The 22,628-nt window shown below is 47.5% G+C and overlaps 1 protein-coding gene across 4 annotated transcripts in view; it reads right to left on the reverse strand.

Annotated features, from left to right (window-relative positions):
• The window catches only part of CLSTN1 (calsyntenin 1), an 87,149-nt gene extending 68,634 nt beyond the window's left edge, over positions 1 to 18,515 (reverse strand). For 2 of the 4 annotated variants that reach the window (XM_043578488.1, XM_043578487.1), the window contains exon 1: positions 18,127 to 18,485. In XM_043578488.1, the coding sequence (XP_043434423.1) occupies positions 18,127 to 18,217 (91 nt within the window). In that variant the 5' untranslated portion in view covers positions 18,218 to 18,485. Of the gene's footprint in view, positions 1 to 18,126 lie in introns of all 4 variants that reach the window. The other 2 variants (XM_043578486.1, XM_043578485.1) reach the window with 2 other exon arrangements.
• Positions 18,516 to 22,628: the final 4,113 nt, after the last annotated feature.

The following is a 22,628-nucleotide window of genomic DNA, read 5'->3' on the forward strand; positions in this document are numbered from 1 at the left end:
TGCCCACATGTGCTCTGCCAGGATCCAGACGTGGAACTAAGACCAAGGACTTTCTGCCAGTGAAGGTTGCCTCCCAACATGAGAGGAGCTCCCTGATAGATGAATTCGAGCAGAGATTAGCTAACTGATGCCAGTCCTTATTGTAGACAAGAATCCCACGTAAACAATCGCTGTCAACTCTGACGCCGATTTGGGCACAGTGTGCAAACTTCTGGGATGTATGCATCAGCCAAGTGCACAACGTTAACTTTATTAATGTAACTTTAACACAACGTACTCTTCCTCCAGAATTTTTATTTTTTTTTTAAGTTTTTTAATGTTTATTTATTTTTGAGAAAGGGAGACAGAGCATGAGCTGGGAGGGGCAGAGAGAGACACAAAATCCGAAGCAGGCTCCAGGCTCCGAGCTGTCAGTACAGAGCCTGACGTGGGGCTCAAACTCACGGACCTCAAGATCATGACCTGAGCTGAAGTCGCTCAACTGAGCCACCCAGGCACTCCCCGCCAGAATTTTCTTTTTTTTTACTTTTGATAGTTTATTTATTTATTTATTTATTTATTTATTTATTTATTTTTTAATTTACATCCAAGTTAGTCAGCATATAGTGTGCAACAATGATTTCAGGAGGAGATTCCTTAGTGCCCCTGACCCATTTAGCCCATCCCCCCCTCCCACACCCCCTCCAGTAACCCTGTTTGTTCTCCATATTTGAGTCTCGTCTGTTTTGTCCCCCTCCCCGTTTTTATATTTTTTGCTTCCCTTCCCTTGTGTTCATCTGTTGTGTCTTAAAGTCCTTATATGAATGAACTCATGATATCTGTCCATCTCTAATTTCGCTTAGCATAATACCCTCCAGTTCCATCCACATAGCTGCAAATGGCAAGATTTCATTCTTTTTGATTGCTGAGTAATACTGCATTATACACACACACACACACACACACACACACACACACCACACACACACCACATCTTCTTTATCCATTCATCCGTCGATGGACATTTGGGCTCTTTCCATACTTTGGCTATTGTCAACAGCACTGCTATAAACATGGGGGTGCATGTGTCCCTTCGAAAGAGCACACCTGTATCCCTCGGATAAATACTTAGTAGTGCGATTGCTGGGTCGTAGGGTAGTTCTATTTTTAATTTTTTGAGCAACCTCCATACTGTTTCCCAGAATGGCTGCACCAGTTTGCATTCCCACCAACAAGGCAAAAGAGATCCTCTCTCTCTGCATCCTCGCCAACATCTGTTGTTGCCTGAGTTGTTAACGTTAGCCATTCTGACAGGCGTGAGGTGGTATCTCATTGTGGTTTTGATTTGTCTTTCCCTGATGATGAGTGATGTTGAGCATTTTTTCATGTGTCGGTTGGCCATCTGGATGTCTTCTTTGGAGAAGTGTCTATTCACGTCTGTTGCCCATTTCTTCACTGGATTATTTGGTTTTCGGGTGTTGAGTTTGATAAGTTCTTTATAGATTTTGGATACTAACCCTTTATCCGATATGTCATTTGCAAGTATCTTCTCCCGTTCCGTCAGCTGCCTTTTAGTTTTGCTGACTGCTTCCTTCGCTGTGCAGAAGGTTTTTATTTTGATGAGGTCCCAGTAGTTCATTTTTTCCTTTGTTTCCCTTGCCTCTGGAGACGTGTTGAGTAAGAAGTTGCTGCGGCCGGGGCGCCTGGGTGGCGCAGTCGGTTAAGCGTCCGACTTCAGCCAGGTCACGATCTCGCAGTCCGTGAGTTCGAGCCCCGCGTCAGGCTCTGGGCTGACGGCTCAGAGCCTGGAGCCTGTTTCCGATTCTGTGTCTCCCTCTCTCTCTGCCCCTCCCCCGTTCATGCTCTGTCTCTCTCTGTCCCCAAAAAAATAAATAAACGTTGAAAAAAAAAATTTAAAAAAAAAAAAAAAAAAAAGAAGTTGCTGCGGCCAAGAGGTTTTTGCCTGCTTTCTCCTCGAGGATTTTGATGGCCTCCTGTCTTACATTTAGGTCTTTCATCCATTTTGAGTTTATTTTGTGTATGGTGTAAGAAAGTGGTCCCGGTTCATTCTTCTGCATGTCGCTATCCAGTTTTCCCAGCACCACTTGCTGAAGAGACTGTCCTTATTCCATTGGATATTCTTTCCTGCTTTGTCACAGATTAGATAGCTATACATTTATGGGTCCATTTCTGGGTTCTCTATCCTGTTCCATTGATCTGAGTGTCTGTTTTTGTGCCAGTACCATACTTTTTTTTTTTTAATGTTTTTTTATTTATTTTTGAGACAGAGCATGAGCAGGAGCAGGAGAGGGACAGAGAGAGAGGGAAACACAGAATCTGAAGCAGGCTCCAGGCTCTGAGCTGTCAGCACAGAGCCCGACGTGGGGCCTGAACTCACAGACTGTGAGATCATGCATGACCTGAGCTGAAGTTGGACGCTTAACTGACTGAGCCACCCAGGCGCCCCAGTACCATACTGTCTTGATGATTACAGCTTTGTAATACAGCTTGAAGTCCGTCCCCTCCAGAATTTTTAAAACTTACTTCAATTGGGGCACCTGGGTGGGGCTCAGTCGGTTGAACAGCTGACTTTGGCTCAGGTCATGATCTCACAGTTCAGGAGTTCCAGCCCAACATCAGGCTCTGCACTGTCAGCACAGGTCCTGCTTCAGATCCTCTGTCCTTCTCTCTCTGCCCCTCCCCTGCTCACACGCTCTCAAAAATAAATAAACTTTAAAAAAAAAACAAAAAAACCCACTCCAGGGCACCTGGGTGGCTCAGTAGGCTTGGGCATCTATCTGACTTCAGCTCAGGTCAAGATCTCACTGTTCACGAGTTCAAGCCCCCCCATCGGGCTCTGTGCTGACAGCTCAGAGGCTGGAGTCTGCTTCAGATTCTGCGCCTCCTTCTCTCTCTGCCCCTCCCCCACTCATGCTCTATCTCTCTCTCAAAAATAAACATTAAAAATTTTTTTAAATCCACTCCAATTTCATAATCACTCCTGACTCAACTGCACATGAAAGGTTCCTACCAAGTCACTCAAGTTTATGCTTTCTGAATATTCTTTATTACAGAGAGAAAGGGGGTTAAAGACACTCTAGATGGGGCTCCACATATTCCTGCTTTTCATATTCTGAGCTATAAAAATATACTGACAACAATAACCACTTCAGTTGTTTCCTCTTTGGTAAAATGGGCTGAATGGGTCAAGTTAATTCTAAAATCCTTTCCATTTCTAGAATTCTAGCCATGTAATCCAGAACCTGTTTCCTTTTTTTCAAATTAGCATATTTTTAGGTTTCCAGGTTTAAAAAAGTACTTAATGTCCTAATGCAATAATATACAAGTGTAACCAGAGATTATTTAAGAGGGAAGATAAGTTGTCAGATTTTATTTATTTTTTTTTTAATTTTTTTTTTCAACATTTATTTATTTTTGGGACAGAGAGAGACAGAGCATGAACAGGGGAGGGGCAGAGAGAGAGGGAGACACAGAATCGGAAACAGGCTCCAGACTCCTAGCCATCAGCCCAGAGCCTGACGCGGGGCTCAAACTCACGGACCGCGAGATCGTGACCTGGCTGAAGTCGGACGCCCAACCGACTGCGCCACCCTGGCGCCCTGTCAGGTTTTAAAAATAAGAGGACTGGGCCGCCTGGCTGGCTCTAGTCGGTGGAGCGTGCGAATCTTGATCTCAGGGTTGTGAGTTTGAGCCCTGAGTTGGGTGCAGAGATTACTTAAACATAGTATCTTTTAGAAAAATAAAAAATAAACTAGAAGTAAAGGACTTACCGTAAAGGGGGAAAAGGAATTAGATGACCTTTCAAGAGGAAGGTGGATTTATGGAACGTAGTCCAAGCAAGAACGAGATCAAAAGTATCGCCAACCCAACTAACCAGCCATTCCCACGAAGACAAACCGGACAGGCACTTATGCATAACTTACTCCAGATTCGGAGAGAACTCCAAAACGACTTCCTTTATTTATTGTGATAGTTATAAAAATCACTTTTACAATGAAATCAGCCATTTAAAGATCTCAAAAGGGCCATCTCATGAGGAAACACAAAGATGGTCATCTTTCCTTTTTTTTAGTACTGAATTAAAAAAAAAAAAAAAAGCTTGAGTTTTTTTTTTCCAGATCTCATTCTAGAAATACTAATCAAGTGAGTAAGTGTACACCCTCCAAGAAACAGCCCCAAAAATCTGACTGTAACATCTTCTTCTACTTTTTCATGTATTCTGGCCTTTTCCCTCATTAAAAACATGTCCTCTGGTAAAATTTAAACAAAAACCACAGTAATAAACCACAGGCACACAGATCCTGATTCCTCACACGCAGGATACCGACTGCCTATGGAGCTGTAAAGGCCCCTCACCGGGCGGCAGCAAAATGTGACGTTACAGGCAAGTCCAGCCGGGGGCCAGACTACACTCGTGTCTTCTGCGCTCAAGAAAGCAAGTGACAACGTAACTAGAGAGAGACAGGATTACAGGAATCGGTTGAATCAACTCTAGTTTCTCTCTCTCTCTCTTTAAATAAATCCTTTGCAAGCTGTGCCTTCTACTCCGTCTATTACTTAGAAGCAAATTACAGGCAACATATCCCTCAACTGGATTTTGACCATCAACCACTGTCCTAAAGCAGCAGTTATCAGAATGTGGTCTGAGAACTCCTGGGGGCCCCCAAGACCCTTTTAGGAAGTCCTTCGCAGAGCCCTCCCTTCAGCTACGTGTTTGTGTGAGGCTAAACGTTCTTCATCTGCTTCAACCAAACGACAGATAGCAAGGGGTTGAAAACAGAATCCGGCAGACTTCTCTTACCCCCACATTAGAGAGATTAGCAGTAATGGAAAACAATGCCAGTCTTCTTGCTGAGAAGACCGACTTCCACCGGTTTTTGTTTTGGAAAATAGTTATGTTTCATTAAAAATATGTTACCCAACTACATTTCAATTTCAGTATATGTATATCATGTTATCATTTAATGGGTTTATTGTTGCTCTTTTAAATAAATTCAGAAATATTTTAATAGGTTCTCAGTTTAATTTCTAAGAGTAAATATGGATAGATAAAATCCACATAAACACAACCTCTTCAAAGTCTTCAATAATTTCTGAGAGCACAGGGTTCCCGTGACCGCACAGTCTGGGAGCCCTACAGGATTAAACAGATCCTACTACATCCTTCTAATGAACATGCCCACCACACCCAGGACAAATGTTTAACGAACGACACCGAGAGAGTTACAAAACAACTTGTATAAAATTTTATTTTGTTTCAAACTTTGACTATGATTATAAATTTTTACAAGGCAAAAGAATCTAGAGATATACACAAAAGGATTAAGACTACTGATCCCACAGACGTAGTATTTTTAGGTCATGTTAACCTATTCTTTTTTGGACTCAATCGTATTTTTCTTTTTCTACCACATGGAGGTAACAGCATTTCCCAAACTGCTCTATGGCACAGTGGGGTCATGAAAAGAGCCCACGGTAAAGTGACTTGGATGAATGTGGGTTATTATCCCCCACCACACGCCCCGGCAACTCTTCAACACAGTCTGCTAAAGGTTCTGGGAAGTCCTACAGCAAGGAAACCCGCCTGACAGCATTTCCCAAACGTAGGCAACTGATAGACCCCTCTTAGCAAGCGACACCTACCCATGTAACATCCTTAGGCAAACACCGCGTGAGAGATCATCCGATACAACAATGTGAAGAGGGGCCTGCAGCCATCCTTTACCGTGACGGTTAGGAGTCACCACGTCACTGGGGTGCCTGGGTGGCTCAGTTGGTTAAGCGTCCGACTGCGGCTCGGGTTGTGGTCTCGCGGTTCGCGGGTTCGAGCCCCACATCGGGTTCTGTGCTGACAGCTTGGGAGCCTGCTTTGGATTCTGTGTCTCCCTCTCTCGCGAGCGCATGCTCTCTCTCTGCCCCTACCCTGCTCACACACTGTCCACACTGTCTCTCTCTCTCTCTCAAAAATAAAGGAAACAAAAAAAAAGTCACATCACCATTATTTAGAATGGATGACCTCTAGGACACAAGACATACAAATCCAATCAAGAATATTTGAGGGCCATTAAAAAAATTTTTTTTTAAAAAGGGGCTCCTGGGTGCTTCAGTTGGTTGAGCGTCGGACCTCGGCTCAGGTCATGACCTCACAGTCTTGGGAGTTCGAGCCCTGAGTCAGGCTCTGTGCTGGCTGCTTTGGATTCTCTCCCTCTCTCTCTCCCCACCCCCGCTCACACTCTGTCTCTGTCAAAATAAATATATAAACTTAAAAAAAAAAAAAGAGTATCTGGGGGCTATGGAAACCACCTTTTTTACATTTGCTTCAGCAAAATACCTCTACAAGGAGTAAATTTAATTTGTATACATTTTAGAACCTGGACAATTCAAGGAATGGTTTTATTTTATTTTTTTAAGTTTATTTATTTATTTTGAGAGAGAGACAGAGCAAGCATGAGTGGCAGAGGGATAGAGGGAAGCCCAAGCAGGTTCTGCCCCATCCGCACGGAGCCCGACACAGGCTCAAAATCATGGACCGTGAGACCATAACCCGGGACAAAATCAAGAGTTGGACACTCAACCCAGTGAGCCGCCCAGACGCCCCCCCAAATGGCAATTCTTAAGTACAATTTTCTTTGATGAAAAACATAAAGCGTTATTTGACCACAAGTCATTCCTTTAAATGATGCACGTTATCAGTTAGTTTCTCTGAACGGGGTGACCGGCACACACGGGCAGTTCTTGGTGGGGCGGACACACAGCTGCTGGCAGAAGGCTCACCGGGCGGGTCGTGCCTCTCCGCCCCCCCCCCCCCCCCCCCCGCAACCCCCTCCGCCCCCCCAACCCCCGCCCCCGCCCCCCCTGCAGTGCTAACACCCGGCCACCAGGGGGCCTTGCTGGCCCACGGCTCCCCTCTTCTGCTCCCTTCCTTTCCAAGATCACAATGAACAGGCCGCATTCCCTCTTGTCCCTCTCACAGGTCAGATCACTTCCAATCAAGTCACCCTCTTCAGTCCAGCTGCGAACCAGGAGTGACTGATGACGGCTGATGCTCCCCACAAAATCGTCTCAAGTTACTGTACTACTTCAAGACCTACTCACCACCACATCTTAAGTAGCACTTCATCAGCGGTTTATAAAATTATTAACACTGTAATGGTGTGTGTGCTGTGTTTTACTCTAAATTTGCCTGGTTTTCACTTGGGTTATGGGTTAGACAGGTTTCTGGCGATCACTTTTAGAGCTTGAACAGTTTAAAACAAAGTTTCTGGGGGAAATGCAATGTGAGTTCTAACTTCAATTCCTAACAGACGGATATGAATTGCCTTTTCAAGTCAACTGGGCATCAGAAATGGGTCCCAGGAAACAATGCGTCAAGTCAAAGCTAGGACAGGGCGCCCGGGCAGCTCGGTCGGTTAAGCATCTTGACTTCGGCTCAAATCACGATCTCGCAGTTGGTGAGTTCAAGCCCCGCGTCAGGCTCTGTGCTGACAGCTCCGAGCCTGGGGCCTGCTTCGAATTCTGTGTCTCCCTCTCTGCCCCTCCCCTGCTCATGCTCTGTCTTTCTCCCTCTTCGCTCTCAAAAATAAACATTTAAAAAAAAAATTTTTTTTAACTCAAAGCTAGGTTAATGCAGTTGACAAACGGTCACTAGAAGTCAGTACAGAGCTGAGGTGGTCAAGAAGCTTCAGCTCAGAGGGACTTCACTGTACCCAGGCAATTGAACATGAGAATAAAGAAATAAAATGTGCCTGAACATTCAGGAGATAAGATCTCCATCTGACCGGATCTGAACATGGACTAACTTTTGTTAGCCACTGCTGAGGGCTTCTCTGTTGCTGGGGCTCCATCGCTGCCCAGTGCACCAGCCTGCCTCAATCTGCCTGCCTATACTTGGATTTCCAAAAGATAAGAAGGTACAGGCAGGACTGGGGCGCCTGGGTGGCTCCATCAGTTAAGCGTCCAACTTCGGCTCACAGTTCATGAGTTCGAGCCCTGCATCAGGCTCTGTGCTGACAGCTCAGAGCCTGGAGCCTGCTTTGGATTCTATGTCTCCCTCTCTCTGCCCCTCCCCCACTCGCTCTCTCTCAAAAAAAAAGGTACAGTCAGGACTGCTCTGTTCCAAGTCAAGGATTTTACCCCAAATCCCTATCTGCTCTCCTATACCAATGAGCTGAGTTACCAGATAAAAGAAAGAAACTTCAGGAAACCCTTCTAGCCTTCATCCTTCAGTCCTAAATCACCAAAGCCTGGCCAAAGTGGCCCATATTTGCTTTCTCACTGCCCCTGGCTTCATTCTGTCCATCAGCACTGAAAACCATGTAAACACACACTTAATAGGAAAAGAAAAAAATGCAACAAAGACATACTTGCCTTATGCATTACTTTTTCAAAGTAAATATATGCTAATAATCACCTATCTAAAACATGTCCTCAAACAAATATTAATGTTGTGGTTGTTACTAATTAAAGTCACCATCAAGGGGAAAGGGAAGAGGTTGTGATATTATCCACTGGTACATGTTCCTCCAGTGAGAAAAGGTTTAAAAACGACCAAGTTCATATAAAAAAAAAAGCATTTGAATCACTTTCTATTCTGGGTTTTGTATGTTTAGATGCTTATTAGTTGCACCTCTTAATTAAACAAGAAAATGTTTCTTATGCTTGGGCATGGACCTTTTAAAACTCCTGTCAAATGCAAATGCTTCATTCAAGAACCTTGAGCGGGTATTAAAGGATATCTTACAAACAACTCAGAAGCAAGATCAAAAACGTTGCCAATTCAGGGCTTTATAACACACACTGGGGATTATCGAGGTACCCTGCCATTATCACAGCGCTAGTGACTGAGGTGCTCCTGTACCAGAATGGCTGCTGCCCACCTTTTAATCCCCGCCCTGTCCCTTTAATAACTGCAGCCCCAGTGAGTCCAGCCTAGAAGAAAATGCAATTCAGGCTAGTGCATTTTGCTACTTATTAGCCACTCTGATAAACGTTTGGAAAGCGTAGCAAAAAAAAAAAAAAAAAAAGATTAGGGATTATCCAAGAATTTTAATTATTTCTGTAGTCCTCGTTACTGATTCCCTAAGTAATAGGAAACTGGCATGAATTAGTCAAGGCGTTTTAAAAGTAAACGTAATCTGCTGACGCCAAGGCTTTAATCCCCCAAAACAAAATTGACCCTATTCCTCAATTAGCTTCTACCTCTGATCTGCGGACACTATTGTAATTCAAGTATACTCGGCTTCTACCAGGTGATCAGGAGAGAAGAGGGTAACCCCCCACGCTGAGGCCACCAGAGAACACGAGTCTTGCCTTGAGGAGGTGGGGGGGGGGGGGTGTGCTGGGAAGGACAGGGGTTGGGAGTGGGGGGGAGGGGGAGTGCTGCTGAGGAGAGCAGGGCATCAGCTGGTTCATCTGAGAATGTCCAGAGGACCAAGGGCTCTGGTGAAAACCTCAGGGCCAGGCCCACGTTCTGAATATTAATACCCTGCCCTGTAAGTCTATCAATATTCAAGACAGTGTCCTGGGTTTGCTGGGCCCCATGTTGGTTTAATGCTCTTTGTCGTCTTGAAATTATTAGTAAGTTTTGAGCAAAGGGACCCACACTTTGATTTTGCACTTGGCCCCACGTATCACGCAGCTGGTCCTCTCCGTATTCATCACTAACTACATCCGAAAATATGCAACATCAAATGTGACTGGATTCTGCATTTCAGAGGGAATAAATTATGTCCTTTAAAAGTCACTTAATAGACAACTTCACACAAATCATTCTCGAGTTTTACATATCTTCAATTTAAGTTTATGACACTCAATTTTTTTCTTGGTGATCCTTAACATCAAGCTACTGTATAATCTGAGAAGAAAAAATTCCAGGATTATGAAGAGCTCAGAACAAATGTGTGTTACACTCTGGTCTTCAACAGAGATGCCAATCTTATCTACTAAGTTTTAAAATTCACTTTGAATCTAAAGACAGAGATTTCTAAGTGCTTCATACCATTAAAGACTGGATAAATAACAAAAAGTTACTTAAATAAAACCAAAGGACCAGACAAAGTGATTTACTTCAACAAAGCCTATTTTTAAGCCAATGAGAAGAACAAAAATGTAATGAATGAAGAAACATCATATTCTGTTTTTGTTTTTGTTTTTTTGAGAGTGAGAGAGAGAGAGAGAGAGAGAGAGCAAGCGCGCACCAGTGGGGTAGGTAGGGGCAGTGAGGGGCAGAGAGAGAGAATCCCAAGCAGGCTCCATGCTGTCAGCACACAGCCCGATGCGGGGCTCGAACTCACAAACCGTGAGATCGGGACCTGAGCCAAAAAAACAAGAGTTGGATGCCTAACCGACTGAGCCACCGGGCGCCCCAAGAAGCATCATATCCTAAACTAGTTGGTTAAGAATTCTAGCGTTTCGTCCGGTTGCTTTCAGAGAGTGCAACCCTGCTCCTGGAACCTGGGGACTCCCCCTGCTTGTCGCCCAGCCATGGGGTCTGTACCGTAGGAGCTCATTCCTCAGATCACAGCCAGAAATCAGGGCCTGGGGTGGGATGCAGGCTGCAGAAGGGCTCAGCCTTTCTTTTTTTTTCAACGTTTATTTATTTTTGGGACAGAGAGAGACAGAGCATGAACGGGGGAGGGGCAGAGAGAGAGGGAGACACAGAATCGGAAACAGGCTCCAGGCTCTGAGCCATCAGCCCAGAGCCCGACGCGGGGCTCGAACTCACGGACCGCGAGATCGTGATCTGGCTGAAGTCGGACGCTTAACCGACTGCGCCACCCAGGCGCCCCGGGCTCAGCCTTTCTTAAAGTGAGCGGTGGTGAAAAAGAAGCTGCAGGGCCGGACGTGACAGAAACCTGAAGGGTTGGTAAACTCCAGACCTAAGGAAAGCCGACTCAAGTCTTTACACCGTAAGGAAAGCATTGCTTTTGTGCTAGCAGGTGCCCACGCTGAGTGATCAAATGTCAGGGAAGTGCGGGAAACATCTGTGTTTACAGGGAAGGTGGTGTAGGGGGCACCTCTCAACGCTGGAAACGATATGGGAGACAATGGTGGAGGAAGAACTGGTTGGATGAAATGCCAGTTATCACTAGAGCAGAAAACATCAGCAACTTAAAACTCTGCTAAGAAAACTTAGACAACTGTGAAATATGTATCTGATTAGGAAAAAAAAGCTCCCAGGAGTGATTACCGAGGTCAAGAGTGAGTGTAAGACGGTGTGGCCACTTTGGGAACCGTTCCGCGGCTCCCCAAAACGTTGAACGGGGTCACCACACAACCCGGCAATTCCAGTCTTCGGCGTACACCCAGGAGAACGGAAAACGTACGTCCACACAAAGCCTGTGCACAAAGGTTCACAGCAGCATTACTCACTCACTGTAGCCACAAAATGGAAAAACCACCCAAATGTCCATCAACTGATGAACAGACAGACAAAACGTGGTATCCATACAAAGAAATATTGTCTTAGTCCGTTTCAGCTGCCAAAACAAAATGCCATAGACGGGGTGGCTTAGAAACCACAGAAACGTCTCTCACAGATCTGGAGGCTGGGAAGTCCGAGGTCCAGGTGCCAGCATGTAAGTTCTGGTGAGATCCCTCCTCCGGTTTGCAGATGGCCATCTTCTCACGGTGTCCTCACTCGGTGGGAGCGGCAAGGGGAGCCCTCTGGCTTCTCTGAGGAACTCATCCCACTCACGAGGGCCCTACCCTCATGCCCTAATCACCTCTCGAAAGCCCCATCTCCAAGTACCATGATCCCGGGGATCAGGTTTCAACATATGGATCCCGGAGGGACGCAAACCTAGGGCAAACGTGATTCAGCCATAAAAAGGAATGAAGTTCTGGTTCCTGCTACAACATGGGTGAACCTTGAAAATACCAACTGAAAGGAGCTCTTTACAAATAGGCCACATGGTGTATGATTCCAGTGATATGACATGTCCAGAAGAGGCCGATCCACAGAGACAGAAAGTAGATTAGTGGTGACCAGGAGCTGGGGGGAAGGGCAACTCAGAGTGACAGCTGAGGACCATGGGGTTCCTCTTCGGGATGACAAAAATGTCTGAAAATAGGGTGCCTGGCTGGCTCAGTCTGTAAACATGCAACTTCTGATCTCAGGGTCATGAGTTCGAGCTCCACGTTGGGTATAGAGATTACTTTAAAAAAAAAAAAAAAAAGGTTCCAAAATTAGTGGTGATGGTTACACAGTTTTGTGAATACACCAAAATCACTGAAATGTGTGCTTTAAAAGGGTGAATGTTGGGGTGTCTGGGTGGCTTAGTCAGCTAAACACCAGACTCTTGATTTTGGCTCAGGTCACGATCTCATGGTTGGTGAGTTCGAGCCCCACGCTGGCTCCACACTGACAGCACGGAGCCTGCTTGGGATTCTCTGTCTCCCTCTCTCTCTCTCCTTCTCCCAAACTCGCACTCTCTCTCTCTCTCTCTCAAAATAAATATACTTTTTTTTTTTAAAAAAGGGTGAATTTTATGGAATGTGAATTGCTTTTCAATAAAGCCGTTTAAAAATTTAAAAAAGAAGGATGCCCGGCTGGCTCAGTTGGTAGAGGGTCCAACTCCTGGTCTCAGCATTGTGAGTTCGAGCCCCACGTTGACCGTAGAGATGACTTAAAAATAAAAATCTTAAGGGGTACCTGGGGTGGCTCAGTTGGTTAAGCGTCCAACTTTGGCTCAGGGCATGATCGCTCAGTTCATGAGTTCGAGCTGTGCATCGGGCTCTCTGCTGTCAGGGAGGAGCCTGCTTCGGATCCTCTGTCCCCCTTTCTCTCTGCTCCTCCCCTGCTTGCGTGCCCATGCTCACACACACAAACACACACACACATACACACGTGCACACTCTCTCTCTTTCTCGCTCTCAAAAATAAATAAATATCTTAAAAAAAAAAAAGATTCTTTAAAAAAATGTTTTTAAGGGATGAAGGAAAGAAAAGAAAGTCTTCTGCTGTACTAAACAGTGATTTTAAGAAAATACAGATCAAGGCAGACTTGAAAAGTAGCAGACTCTGAAGCTGTTGTCACAAGAGACTCAGACGAGTCCAAAAGAGACTAGAAGAGAATTCTCACGTCTGACCTCAGGTAAAAGAGGCAAATACGATTCCTCCTTTACCAGCTATTTACTGGGGTTCTGGAACAGGAGATGCGTTTCATAGGGTTTTGTTCTAAGTTCAGTTACTGTGAAGTAAATGATTTTGCACCTAAAACTTTAAAAATGAAAAAGCCTTAGCAACACATCTTACGAGAAACTTGAATCTAAAATAATATCATTCTACAGCTAAACAAGAAAATGAACAAAAAATATGCCTAAAACACAGAGGAGAGCGGACCTACCAAATCAGGGACAAACAGGAGGAACTGTTTGGATGACTCAGTCGGTTAAGTGTCCAACTTCGGCTCATCAGGTCATGATCTAGGGGTTCAGGAGTTCAAGCCCCACGTCGGGCTCTATGCTGACAGCTCAGAGCCTGGAGCCTGCTTAGGATTCTGTCTCCCTCGCTCTCTGCCCCTCCCCCACTTGTGCTCTGCCTCTGTCTCTCTCTCTCTCTCTCTCACAAAAGTAAATCACATTAAAAAACAAAAATTAGGGATAAACAAATGCAGTATCCCAATTCCTAGGTGGTGGTGGCTCCACGAGAAAACAGGCAAGGTACATCAGCCTGACAGCAAGCAGGTGAAGGTCACAGTTCAAGGGTTCCCGTCTCCGGCCTTTGCAAAGTCTCTGCCGGTTATCAAAATACCACTTTTGCTTTGTTTTTCTTGGTCAGTCAGATTCCCACCCGTCCTGAACCCGTATTTCTGAAGCTCTACCACAATATGTATTTTGTAACGAAATCGATCACCTTGAATCCTACTTAGAAAAGACGGAACATATCTTCAAATATCTCTGATCTAACCAAACGAAGACCACAGAAAAAACAAGGTGTATTTTTTAAAAAGCGTAATGATCCCAAACCTCAATTACCGGAATATGTGAAAAATAGACTCTCAGTGATTTTCAGGATATTCAGACCTATTTCGTTTCAACTTTTAAACAAAAACTTTACCACCACCTCCCCGCCCCCCTCCCCGGCCGAAATGATATTTTCCTGCCTCAGAAAGCAACAATAAAAATAATTCAATCTTTTTTTAAAAAATGTCTTAAAACTTTAACATCCTCACTTGAAACACTAAGAGTTGGTCTAAAAGCATTCTGCAGTCAGAAGAGGGACTCTAGTTAACTGAAGGTTCCAGTTAACTGAGTTAAAGCTCTTAAACTGGCATCCTTCCAGAATTATTAATTTTATCATTTCTTGAGCAATTACAGGGCTCCTGTGTGAAACAAATGACCTTTACTCCCGCAAATACAAACGTGAGATTAAGTATAATATTGAAGTCTATACTCAAATGACTCTTCCTCAAAGTTGGTTCTGAAAAACAAGGTAATAAAAGAAGAAACCATTTTCCAAAAAAAGCAGAGAATTACAGTATTTTTAAGAAGTAGGCTCAAAGTGGTAGCCACAAAGCTACAGCCTTCAAGAGCTGCTACAGATTTTTACGATCTAATATCTCCAACACTGCAATCAACAGGTCGCTGAAAAAAATACCTATTAATCAATTTCTATGCCCACATTGCAGAATTTAAGTTTGTTTTACACTCTGTGATGCCTCTTTCAGTATGTAACATTTATCTGTCAGATGAAAAAAGACAGGACATAAAAGGCCTATGCTGTTGGGGCGCCTGGGTGGCTCAGTCGGTTAAGCGTCCGACTTCAACTCAGGTCACGATCTCGCGGTCTGTGAGTTCGAGCCCCGCGTCGGGCTCTGGGCTGATGGCCTGCTTCGGATTCTGTGTCTCCTTCTCTCTCTGCCCCTCCCCCGTTCATGCTCTGTCTCTATCTCAAAAATAAAAAAAAATAAACGTTAAAAAAAAAAAGTCCTATGCTGTCAAAACGGACAGGTGTCCGTCCATTCAATCACTTAACAAATACTGAGTACCTACGGGTACTGTGTGGGGGTGACAGGATTCACACACACACAAAACACACCAAACACCTGTCCACCTTGGAAGGGCCAATGTCCTAGTGAGGGGAGCCAGACAATAAACAAAATAGAGGGGTAGAATGGGGTTAAGTGCTACAGAAAGAGAAAAAAAAAAAAAATGAGGCAGGGAAGGGAGGATTCAGGGGTTCACAGAGAGATGTCATTTCACACATGAAGGTGGGGACAGGCCTCACTGAGAAGTCTGTGTACAAACCGGAAAATAACAATAAATATTATTTCTTTGGCTTTGAAATGCAGTCCACAATAGCATTTTTTATTTTTTTATTTTACTTTTTATTTTTTTATTTTTTTTAACGTTTATTTATTTTTGAGACAGGGAGAGACAGAACATGAACAGGGGAGGGTCAGAGAGAGGGAGACACAGAATCTGAAGCAGGCTCCAGGCTCTGAGCTGTCAGCACAGAGCCCGACGTGGGGCTAGAACTCACGGACTGTGAGATCATGACCTGAGCCGAAGTCGGCCGCCCAACCGACTGAGCCACCCAGGCACCCCAACAATAGCATTTTTAAAAAATACTCCTGGGGCGCCTGGGTGGCTCAGTTGGTCAGGCATCTGACTTCAGCTCAGGTCACGATCTCATAGTTCAATGGGTTCGAGCCCCACATCTGCTTGGGATTCTGTGTCTTCCTCTCTCTGCCCTTCCCCTGCTCATGCTCTGTCTCTCTCTCTCTCTCTCTGTCTGTCTCAAAAATAAATAAACATTATAAAAAAGAAAATTCTCCTAAGCTTTCTATAGTCTCTATTTCAACTTATTTCCTAATTATTGATTGACTGCCTGGAGAGAAAGCAAGCAGCCTAGGGCATGCCAAGGATATGCCTGATATTTTGATTTACTCTACGTTTTTTAAAAACTACAGCTACAAATCAAAATCTGGACTTCTCTATTAAACAACTAATTAATAGTCAAAATGCAGTTTCTGTTACAAACCCTAACATTCTCTCCAGCAATTTATACTGGTATTTACCCCATTAATAACTATTAGAGTATGACCGGAAGCTCATATCAGCTCTCTTATAGCAATAAAAAAAGTCAGCTATTTGGGGCGCCTGCGTGGCTCAGTTGGTTGAGCATCTGACTTCAGCTCAGGTCATGATCTCAAGGTTCATGGGTTTGAGCCCTGCGTTGGGCTCTCTGTGGTCAGCATGGAGAGGTCAGCTTGGGATCCTCTGTCCCCCTCTCTCTCTCTCTGCCTCTCCATTCTCTCTCTCTCTCTCTCTCTCTCTCTCTCTCAAAAATAAACCTTTAAAAAAACTACAGAAATTGTTTACAAAGTCAGGTATTAGTTGAAATGATCACCTTTAAATAAAATGAACCCACAGAAAGTGTCTCCACAAACATATGTAACCCCTCAAAATGAGATCATTTTATTAGCATTTCTTGTAGCATTCACAACATTTTTTACCTAGTAGGCTGGAGGGGGGGGGGGTGGAGGCGGGGAGGGAAGCAACAAAATAACTGATGTTCAAAATGTGTTTTTATTTTGAAGACTAATTATTCTTAAGTACTATAAATGCACCAGAAAAGCTTAGAAAGTTAGCAATTTACAAAGGACTCAGCCCTCAACACATCTTTCAGGTAAGATTTCCACCATCATGAATATTTGATAGTTGAAATTTCTATTTGTTAAGTATCCAAGTAATTCAATAATGAACAGCAAATGGAGATGAATAGACAAACGGGAAAATATGGATTTTAACAAGAAATGCTATCACCGACTAAACTAAATACATTTGAGCGGTTCCCAAAATACCCAATCCAAGCACATATCTTTGAAATGTGTGGGTTTTCCCCAAGAGAAGCAGAACTTTGACATTTTCTCTTGGATATATTAGACTTTCAGACCTCCATTCCACATCTGGAAAGAACACTTCAAACTCAGCTTGATACAACTTTTAAAAATCAAACTGAGAGCCATCAGATAGTGACTAAGACTTGACTATGTCCGTCAACACAATGTTAGAAATGAACTGAAAGAAGTATTCAAAGTTCATTATCATCCTCGATGTGAAGGAAGGAACATGGGACAAAAGATGCATTTGCCTCTTCTGCCCTTTAATTTGTGAACACCATACTTCTCTCCATATGTCATGCCGAGAAAGAGAAAATGACGATTTTTTTTTTTAAAGACTGCTAGTATGAAATACGACCGTTTCATCTAGCCTATCAGCCCTCTCCTCCCCCCCCCCAGAAGATTTATTAAAAATTAAAAAATCGAAAGAATAGATCCAAGGACTCTATAGACGACACCTAGATTACTTTGCTCCAAGGCCACGGAAAATGTTTACGATTCCGAGATCCATTCGGAAGCACGTATCTGCAATGCGTAAGCTTTTCGCTGGCAAGATCAGTCAATATCAGAGAGCGCGTACTGTTTAAAAGGTTAAGTGGATGAAGGTTAAAACAACAACGATCAATTCACTAAAAAATACATATATATTTATATATATATTTATATTTTTTTCTTTTCTTTTTTTTTTTGCCAAGTAACCATCACATAATTTCGGCCCTGAGGAATCCGAGAGGGGTTTCCGTTGAGGACACGTAAGCCCTCGCACGATCTAAATTACCGTCAGGAAACCTGCACCCAGGTGTCGGGAGCGGAGGAGACGCGGGTTTCTAACGCCGGGTGCGACGGCGATCGTACACCTCAATCACAACTGCACCTTTGGGCAAAACGTGGGAGGGAAGCGAGAAGTTTCAGCCTCTGCTCGTCTGAAAACAGACAAGGTTTAAAGGACCCCGGGGAGGGGGAGGCGGAAAGGGGCGAGGATGCGGCGTCCGCGGTGCAGCGGCCGGGAAGCGGGATCCGGGAAAGGGATGCGGAGGAGTGGGCTCTTATGTAAGCGCACACCGAAACCTGTGCGTGCGCCCCCAGCCCGGTGCACGTCCGAGCACACGACACACGTACGCGGCCTCTCGCCGGGCTGCACCCCCGCCTGCGGGCGCCGCGGGGGAAGGGGGGGACCGACCCTCGGGCCCGCCGGCACGTCCCCCCCCCCACCCCCAGACCCGCGCGGCCGCCGCCCGGGGCCCGAGCCCGGCTTCCCCGCCCCGGGCCCGCCGCTTACCTCGCGTGGCCCAGACCCCGCCGCCGCTCAGCAGCCCGGCCAGCAGCAGCCAGGCGGCCGGGGCCGGCGCGAGCGCAGGGCGGCGCAGCATCGCTCGGGCTCCCGGCGCCGCGGCCGGCTCGAGGCGGGAGCGGCAGGCAGGCGTGCGGGGCGCCGAGCGGGGCTCTCGCGGCCCGGGGCCGGCTGCTTCCCGCGGCGGAGAGCTCCGGGATCCGACGAGCCGCCGCCGCGACGCTGGGCCGCGCGCTCGGGCCGCGGGCGCCCTCCCCTCCGCCGAGGCAGCGCTTGGCTGGAGGCAGCGGCAGCAACTAAGATGGCGGCGGCGCGCTCTCACGGGTCCGACGAGGGTACCGGCGGGGGCGGGGTGGCGGCGGGAGGGGAGCGCGCGCGCGCGCGCGCGGGAGGGGCGGGGTGGCGGCGGGAGGGGCGCGCGCGCGGGAGAGGCGGAGGCGGGGCGCGCACCTCGAACCGCCGACGGAGCCCGGAGCGCGCGCCCGCGGGGCCGCGCCCGGGGAAGGGGTGGCGGCGGGGGGGGGGGGGGGGGTTGTCTCCCGGGCGGCTCCGGAGAGTCTGGGGGGGAGGGCTGCGCCCCCTGCCCCCGCTGCGGCCGAGAGCATCAACCCCTCGCCCCCCCCCCCCGCCACGAGTTCCCCCCACGCCGGCTCCGGAGCCAAGCGAGCCGGCCTTTCAACCCTCCGCACCCCCAGCCCCAGGGAGTGCAGACCCCGCTGGGGGGGGGGGGGGTGCAGCCCGCCGCCCCTGAGCGCCAACACGTTGAGTCACTTTGGGCAAAGCGCGTCGCCTCCCAGAGTCCCGGTGTCCTCCTCTTCTGCCCCCGTGGAGGTGGTGAGAGGGAGCCTGCGGGGTCGGGAAAGGTTTTCAAGGAGATCGAGGTCAGCGAACCGCACTTTGGAAACAGCCCAAGACTGCGCAGCACGTGCTGCGAAGGTTCAGCCCTAGGAGGGGGCATTCGCTGCCCCCAGGGAGTCCGCCCTGAATTTGTAACTCAAGATTCCTTTATTTGCCGAAGAAGTGTGTGATGATGGATGATCTTCGTGTGACGCCAGTGGTCCCTTAGAAATGCAGAGATCCAAAGGCATTAAGAAGGGTTCCTCCCAGGGGCTTGACTCGTCCCCTTTTCCTTCTGCCCTGGCGCCCCCACCTTCCCTCGGCCGCTGCGACCACCCCACACTAGAGGAAAGGACTGGAACGGCCATGGATGGGCTCCTGTGCCAGGCACTGTGCCCATTACTGGCACCATTTTGCAGGTGAGGACACAGACTGAAAGGCAAAACGACATCCGCGATTGCAGGGCAACTACGGTAAAAAGAGCAACCAGCCCTCAAGGACAAGGTGGTGACTCTAGGGAGACTCCAAGAGCAAAAAGTTAAATAACAATGAAATGTGAATTAGTCGAGACTGTGCTGGAAGGAGCTTTCAAAGGTGATTCAAACCCTGCGATTGCCACAGCCGTGATAGCTGAGAGCGGCTGGCGGGCTGGTGGGCTTTGTGGAGGCCAGCGTGGGGTGGGGTACAGGAGGTGGGCCCCTTGGGGGCCAGGAGAAGTAAGAGGAGAGTGGAGGACTTACACAGGAGAGTAGCGGGGTGAAGTAGATTCTGGCCAAACCGGGAGGTGCCTTAAGTGACGGGAATACCCTGAACAACAGTGAACAGAGGCACGATGGGACCTGAGGGCAGTTGCAAAGCAATCTGTAATGGGCTACGCTCTTCCCTGTCCTTTGTCCCTCAAAAGCATCCCTCCACCAAGGCCTGCAAATTCCATCTCTCCTTCCGCCGTCACCCCCTTCCCTGGGTCCAAGAAGACCAGACTCCCCTTGGGTGGACCCCTCCCGTGGTACGTGCCCGGCCCCGACCATCTCCCAGCCCTCACCTCTCCAACTCCTTCCAGCCAGCACTGCAGCATCATCCTCTCCAGGCACTGCTTTCAGGGATTCTGTTCCTGCTAGCTCCTTGTTGCCACCTTATCTGGTCCAGACAGCTCTGCCAGGCTTCCCGCTCGCTCCATCTCAGGCCCCACCCCGCCGACCTCAGGGCCTGCAGACTGTCTCAACACTGTGCTCAAGTTCATTCCTGCCCGGGACCAGCTGTGGGTAGCACGTCCTCCCCCACCTTTGCCCTAAGTCACACGTGGGCTATCTCCTGTAGGAAGTCCTCCTGACCATCAGGCCATCCCTCCCCCATCCGCACCTGCTCTGAACCAGGCAGTCCCGGGTTGATAATCGGCTACTTCGTGTGCCATTGACTAACCCACGCGTATCCTTTTCTTCTCCCCGCTGTGTTCTAGTAGAAAGGACCCAGATGGTACCATCAGACAGCACTGGACAGGAACTCTGGCTGCTTCTACTACGGATGATCTTGACAAGACGCAGAACTTTGAGTCTCTTTCCTCACCTGTGAAATGGGATAGCAATACTCATTTCCTGGAGTTGTCGGAATCAAATAACGACGCGGTTAAAGTGCGTCACAGAGCCTTGCACACAGTAGGTCTAAACGCACAGGAACCTCTTTTGCCCTCAGGCAACTTCTGAGCTGCTTGTATACAGCTGAACATACGGGAGGCACTCCATAAATACTCGGCGATGAACCAAGTGAATTGCTGCGTTCATGTTTCTATTGTGGAGATCACACCTCGGAGGATAAGAAACATACCCGGTAGGTTTCCAGGGACCTTTGAGATTTACAAAACATAAAATCAGAAAGGTATAAATCTCAGAACTATGCCTTGAGTCAATAGACTGATGCCAAGAGGGAGAACGTAACGTATTCAGTTCTATTAGAAACACAAACAAAAGCTCTTTGGTGTCTGGAATCCTGATCCCTTTATCTTCTTACCCTCACTGTCCCTTAAAGAAACAAAGAGGTAGATCAAAAGGGTCCAGCGGCAGGTGGGCAGACAGACAGCCGGCGAGCTCAGTGCAACCTGCGCATGCTGAGATTTTGCCCACGGGAGAGTTAGTCCAGCCGCAAAGCTCAGCTTGAGTGTCTTGGAAGCCAGGGAAACCGGTGAACTCAGTTTCCGGTCGGCCTGACAATAGCCTCGGCCACATTGGCACTCGTCAAAGGTCTCCGCGGGACAGATCAGTTAATCCTCAAAACGGCCCCGAGATGGGGATCGATCCAGGCTTAACAGTTAGCAGAGAGGGGCCTCTCCTGAGCTGAGCCAGCGGCCGAGAGGGCCCAGAGCCGTGGGAAACGAGGCGCCACCCGGGCTTGTCCTTTGTCGGGGTCAGACATGGCAGGATAAGGAGGTGACTTTGAGGGGCGCCTGGGTGGCTCAGTCGGTTGAGCGTCCGGCTTCGGCTCAGGTCGTGATCTCACGGTCTGTGAGTTCGAGCCCCACGTCGGGCTCTGTGCTGACGGCTCGGAGCCTGGAGCCTGCTTCGGATTCTGTGTCTCCCTCTCTCTCTGCCCCTTCCCCACTCATGCTCTGTCTCTCTCTGTCTCAGAAATAAACATTAAAAAAATTTTTTTAAAAAGGAGGTGACTTTGATAACTAAGCAAGGAAGACTAGAGCTTTTGAGCATATAGTCAACCTATCTGTGCATTAGGTAAGAAGGACACAGAATTTCCAGGGAGCTGCATCTTTTGAAATGATTCTTGCTAACGACACAGTCTCTACTAAGCCCTTTACTGGTGACATCTCATTTATGCCTCCAACCACCTCTCCAGAAGGTGCGTGTATTGTTCTAGATGAGAAAAAAATGTGAAATTTGATGAAGAGCCTATTGCTCGAAAGAAGGACACCCGGGTTTCAATTTTATGTCCGCCTGAGCCCAAAACGATGCCTCAGCCCCTATATGAAAGGATACCTCACCTCAGATGCAAAAAAAGAGAGAGAGAGAGAGAGAGAGAGAGAGAGAGCGAGCCCTGTACAGGATCCTACAGCTTGGAGTTGACCTGGTCTACCACAGAAATGGGGCTGGGCCACCTTGCAGCTGTTATCAGGCCATGGGAGGCACCCTCAGCTAGACTCTGTTCCTCACCAAGACCGTCATTCCCCGGTCCAGAGTTGCTGAGAGGAGGAAACATGGTCACGTGCGGGAAAACTCTTTGCCAGGAAGCTGAACCGCTCTCCGGTGGCGTGTTAAGCCATCTGTAAGCACAGTGCGCTCGAGGCCAGTGTTGGTGAGGTTGAGCTGGAGGCAGGTAAGCGGCCATTGTGGCCACTCTGTGGATGATGTGCTTGGGAGCCAGCCCACTTGGGGGCTGCAGAAGACAGATGTGGGAGTCTTAGAGCCACCGATTACAAAGCCCCCCAGATACTAAAATCACAGCCCCCAGCACCACCACAGGCGTCCCCCTGGGGCCCTGGAAGGTTCCAGGTCTGGCCCCACCTCTGTCTTCTGCTGGCCTGGCCACGCCTCTCCATTGCTGTAAGAAGGGATAGTTAATGGGGGACAAAAGCAGCAGAGACTCCAGTTGGACCCCGGGACTCAAACCCATCTCTATCTGTTTCCTTTCCTTTTGCAAAATTTCAATGA

The sequence above is a fragment of the Prionailurus bengalensis genome, chromosome C1 (assembly GCF_016509475.1).
Source record: "Prionailurus bengalensis isolate Pbe53 chromosome C1, Fcat_Pben_1.1_paternal_pri, whole genome shotgun sequence".
Taxonomy (NCBI): Eukaryota; Metazoa; Chordata; class Mammalia; order Carnivora; family Felidae; genus Prionailurus; species Prionailurus bengalensis.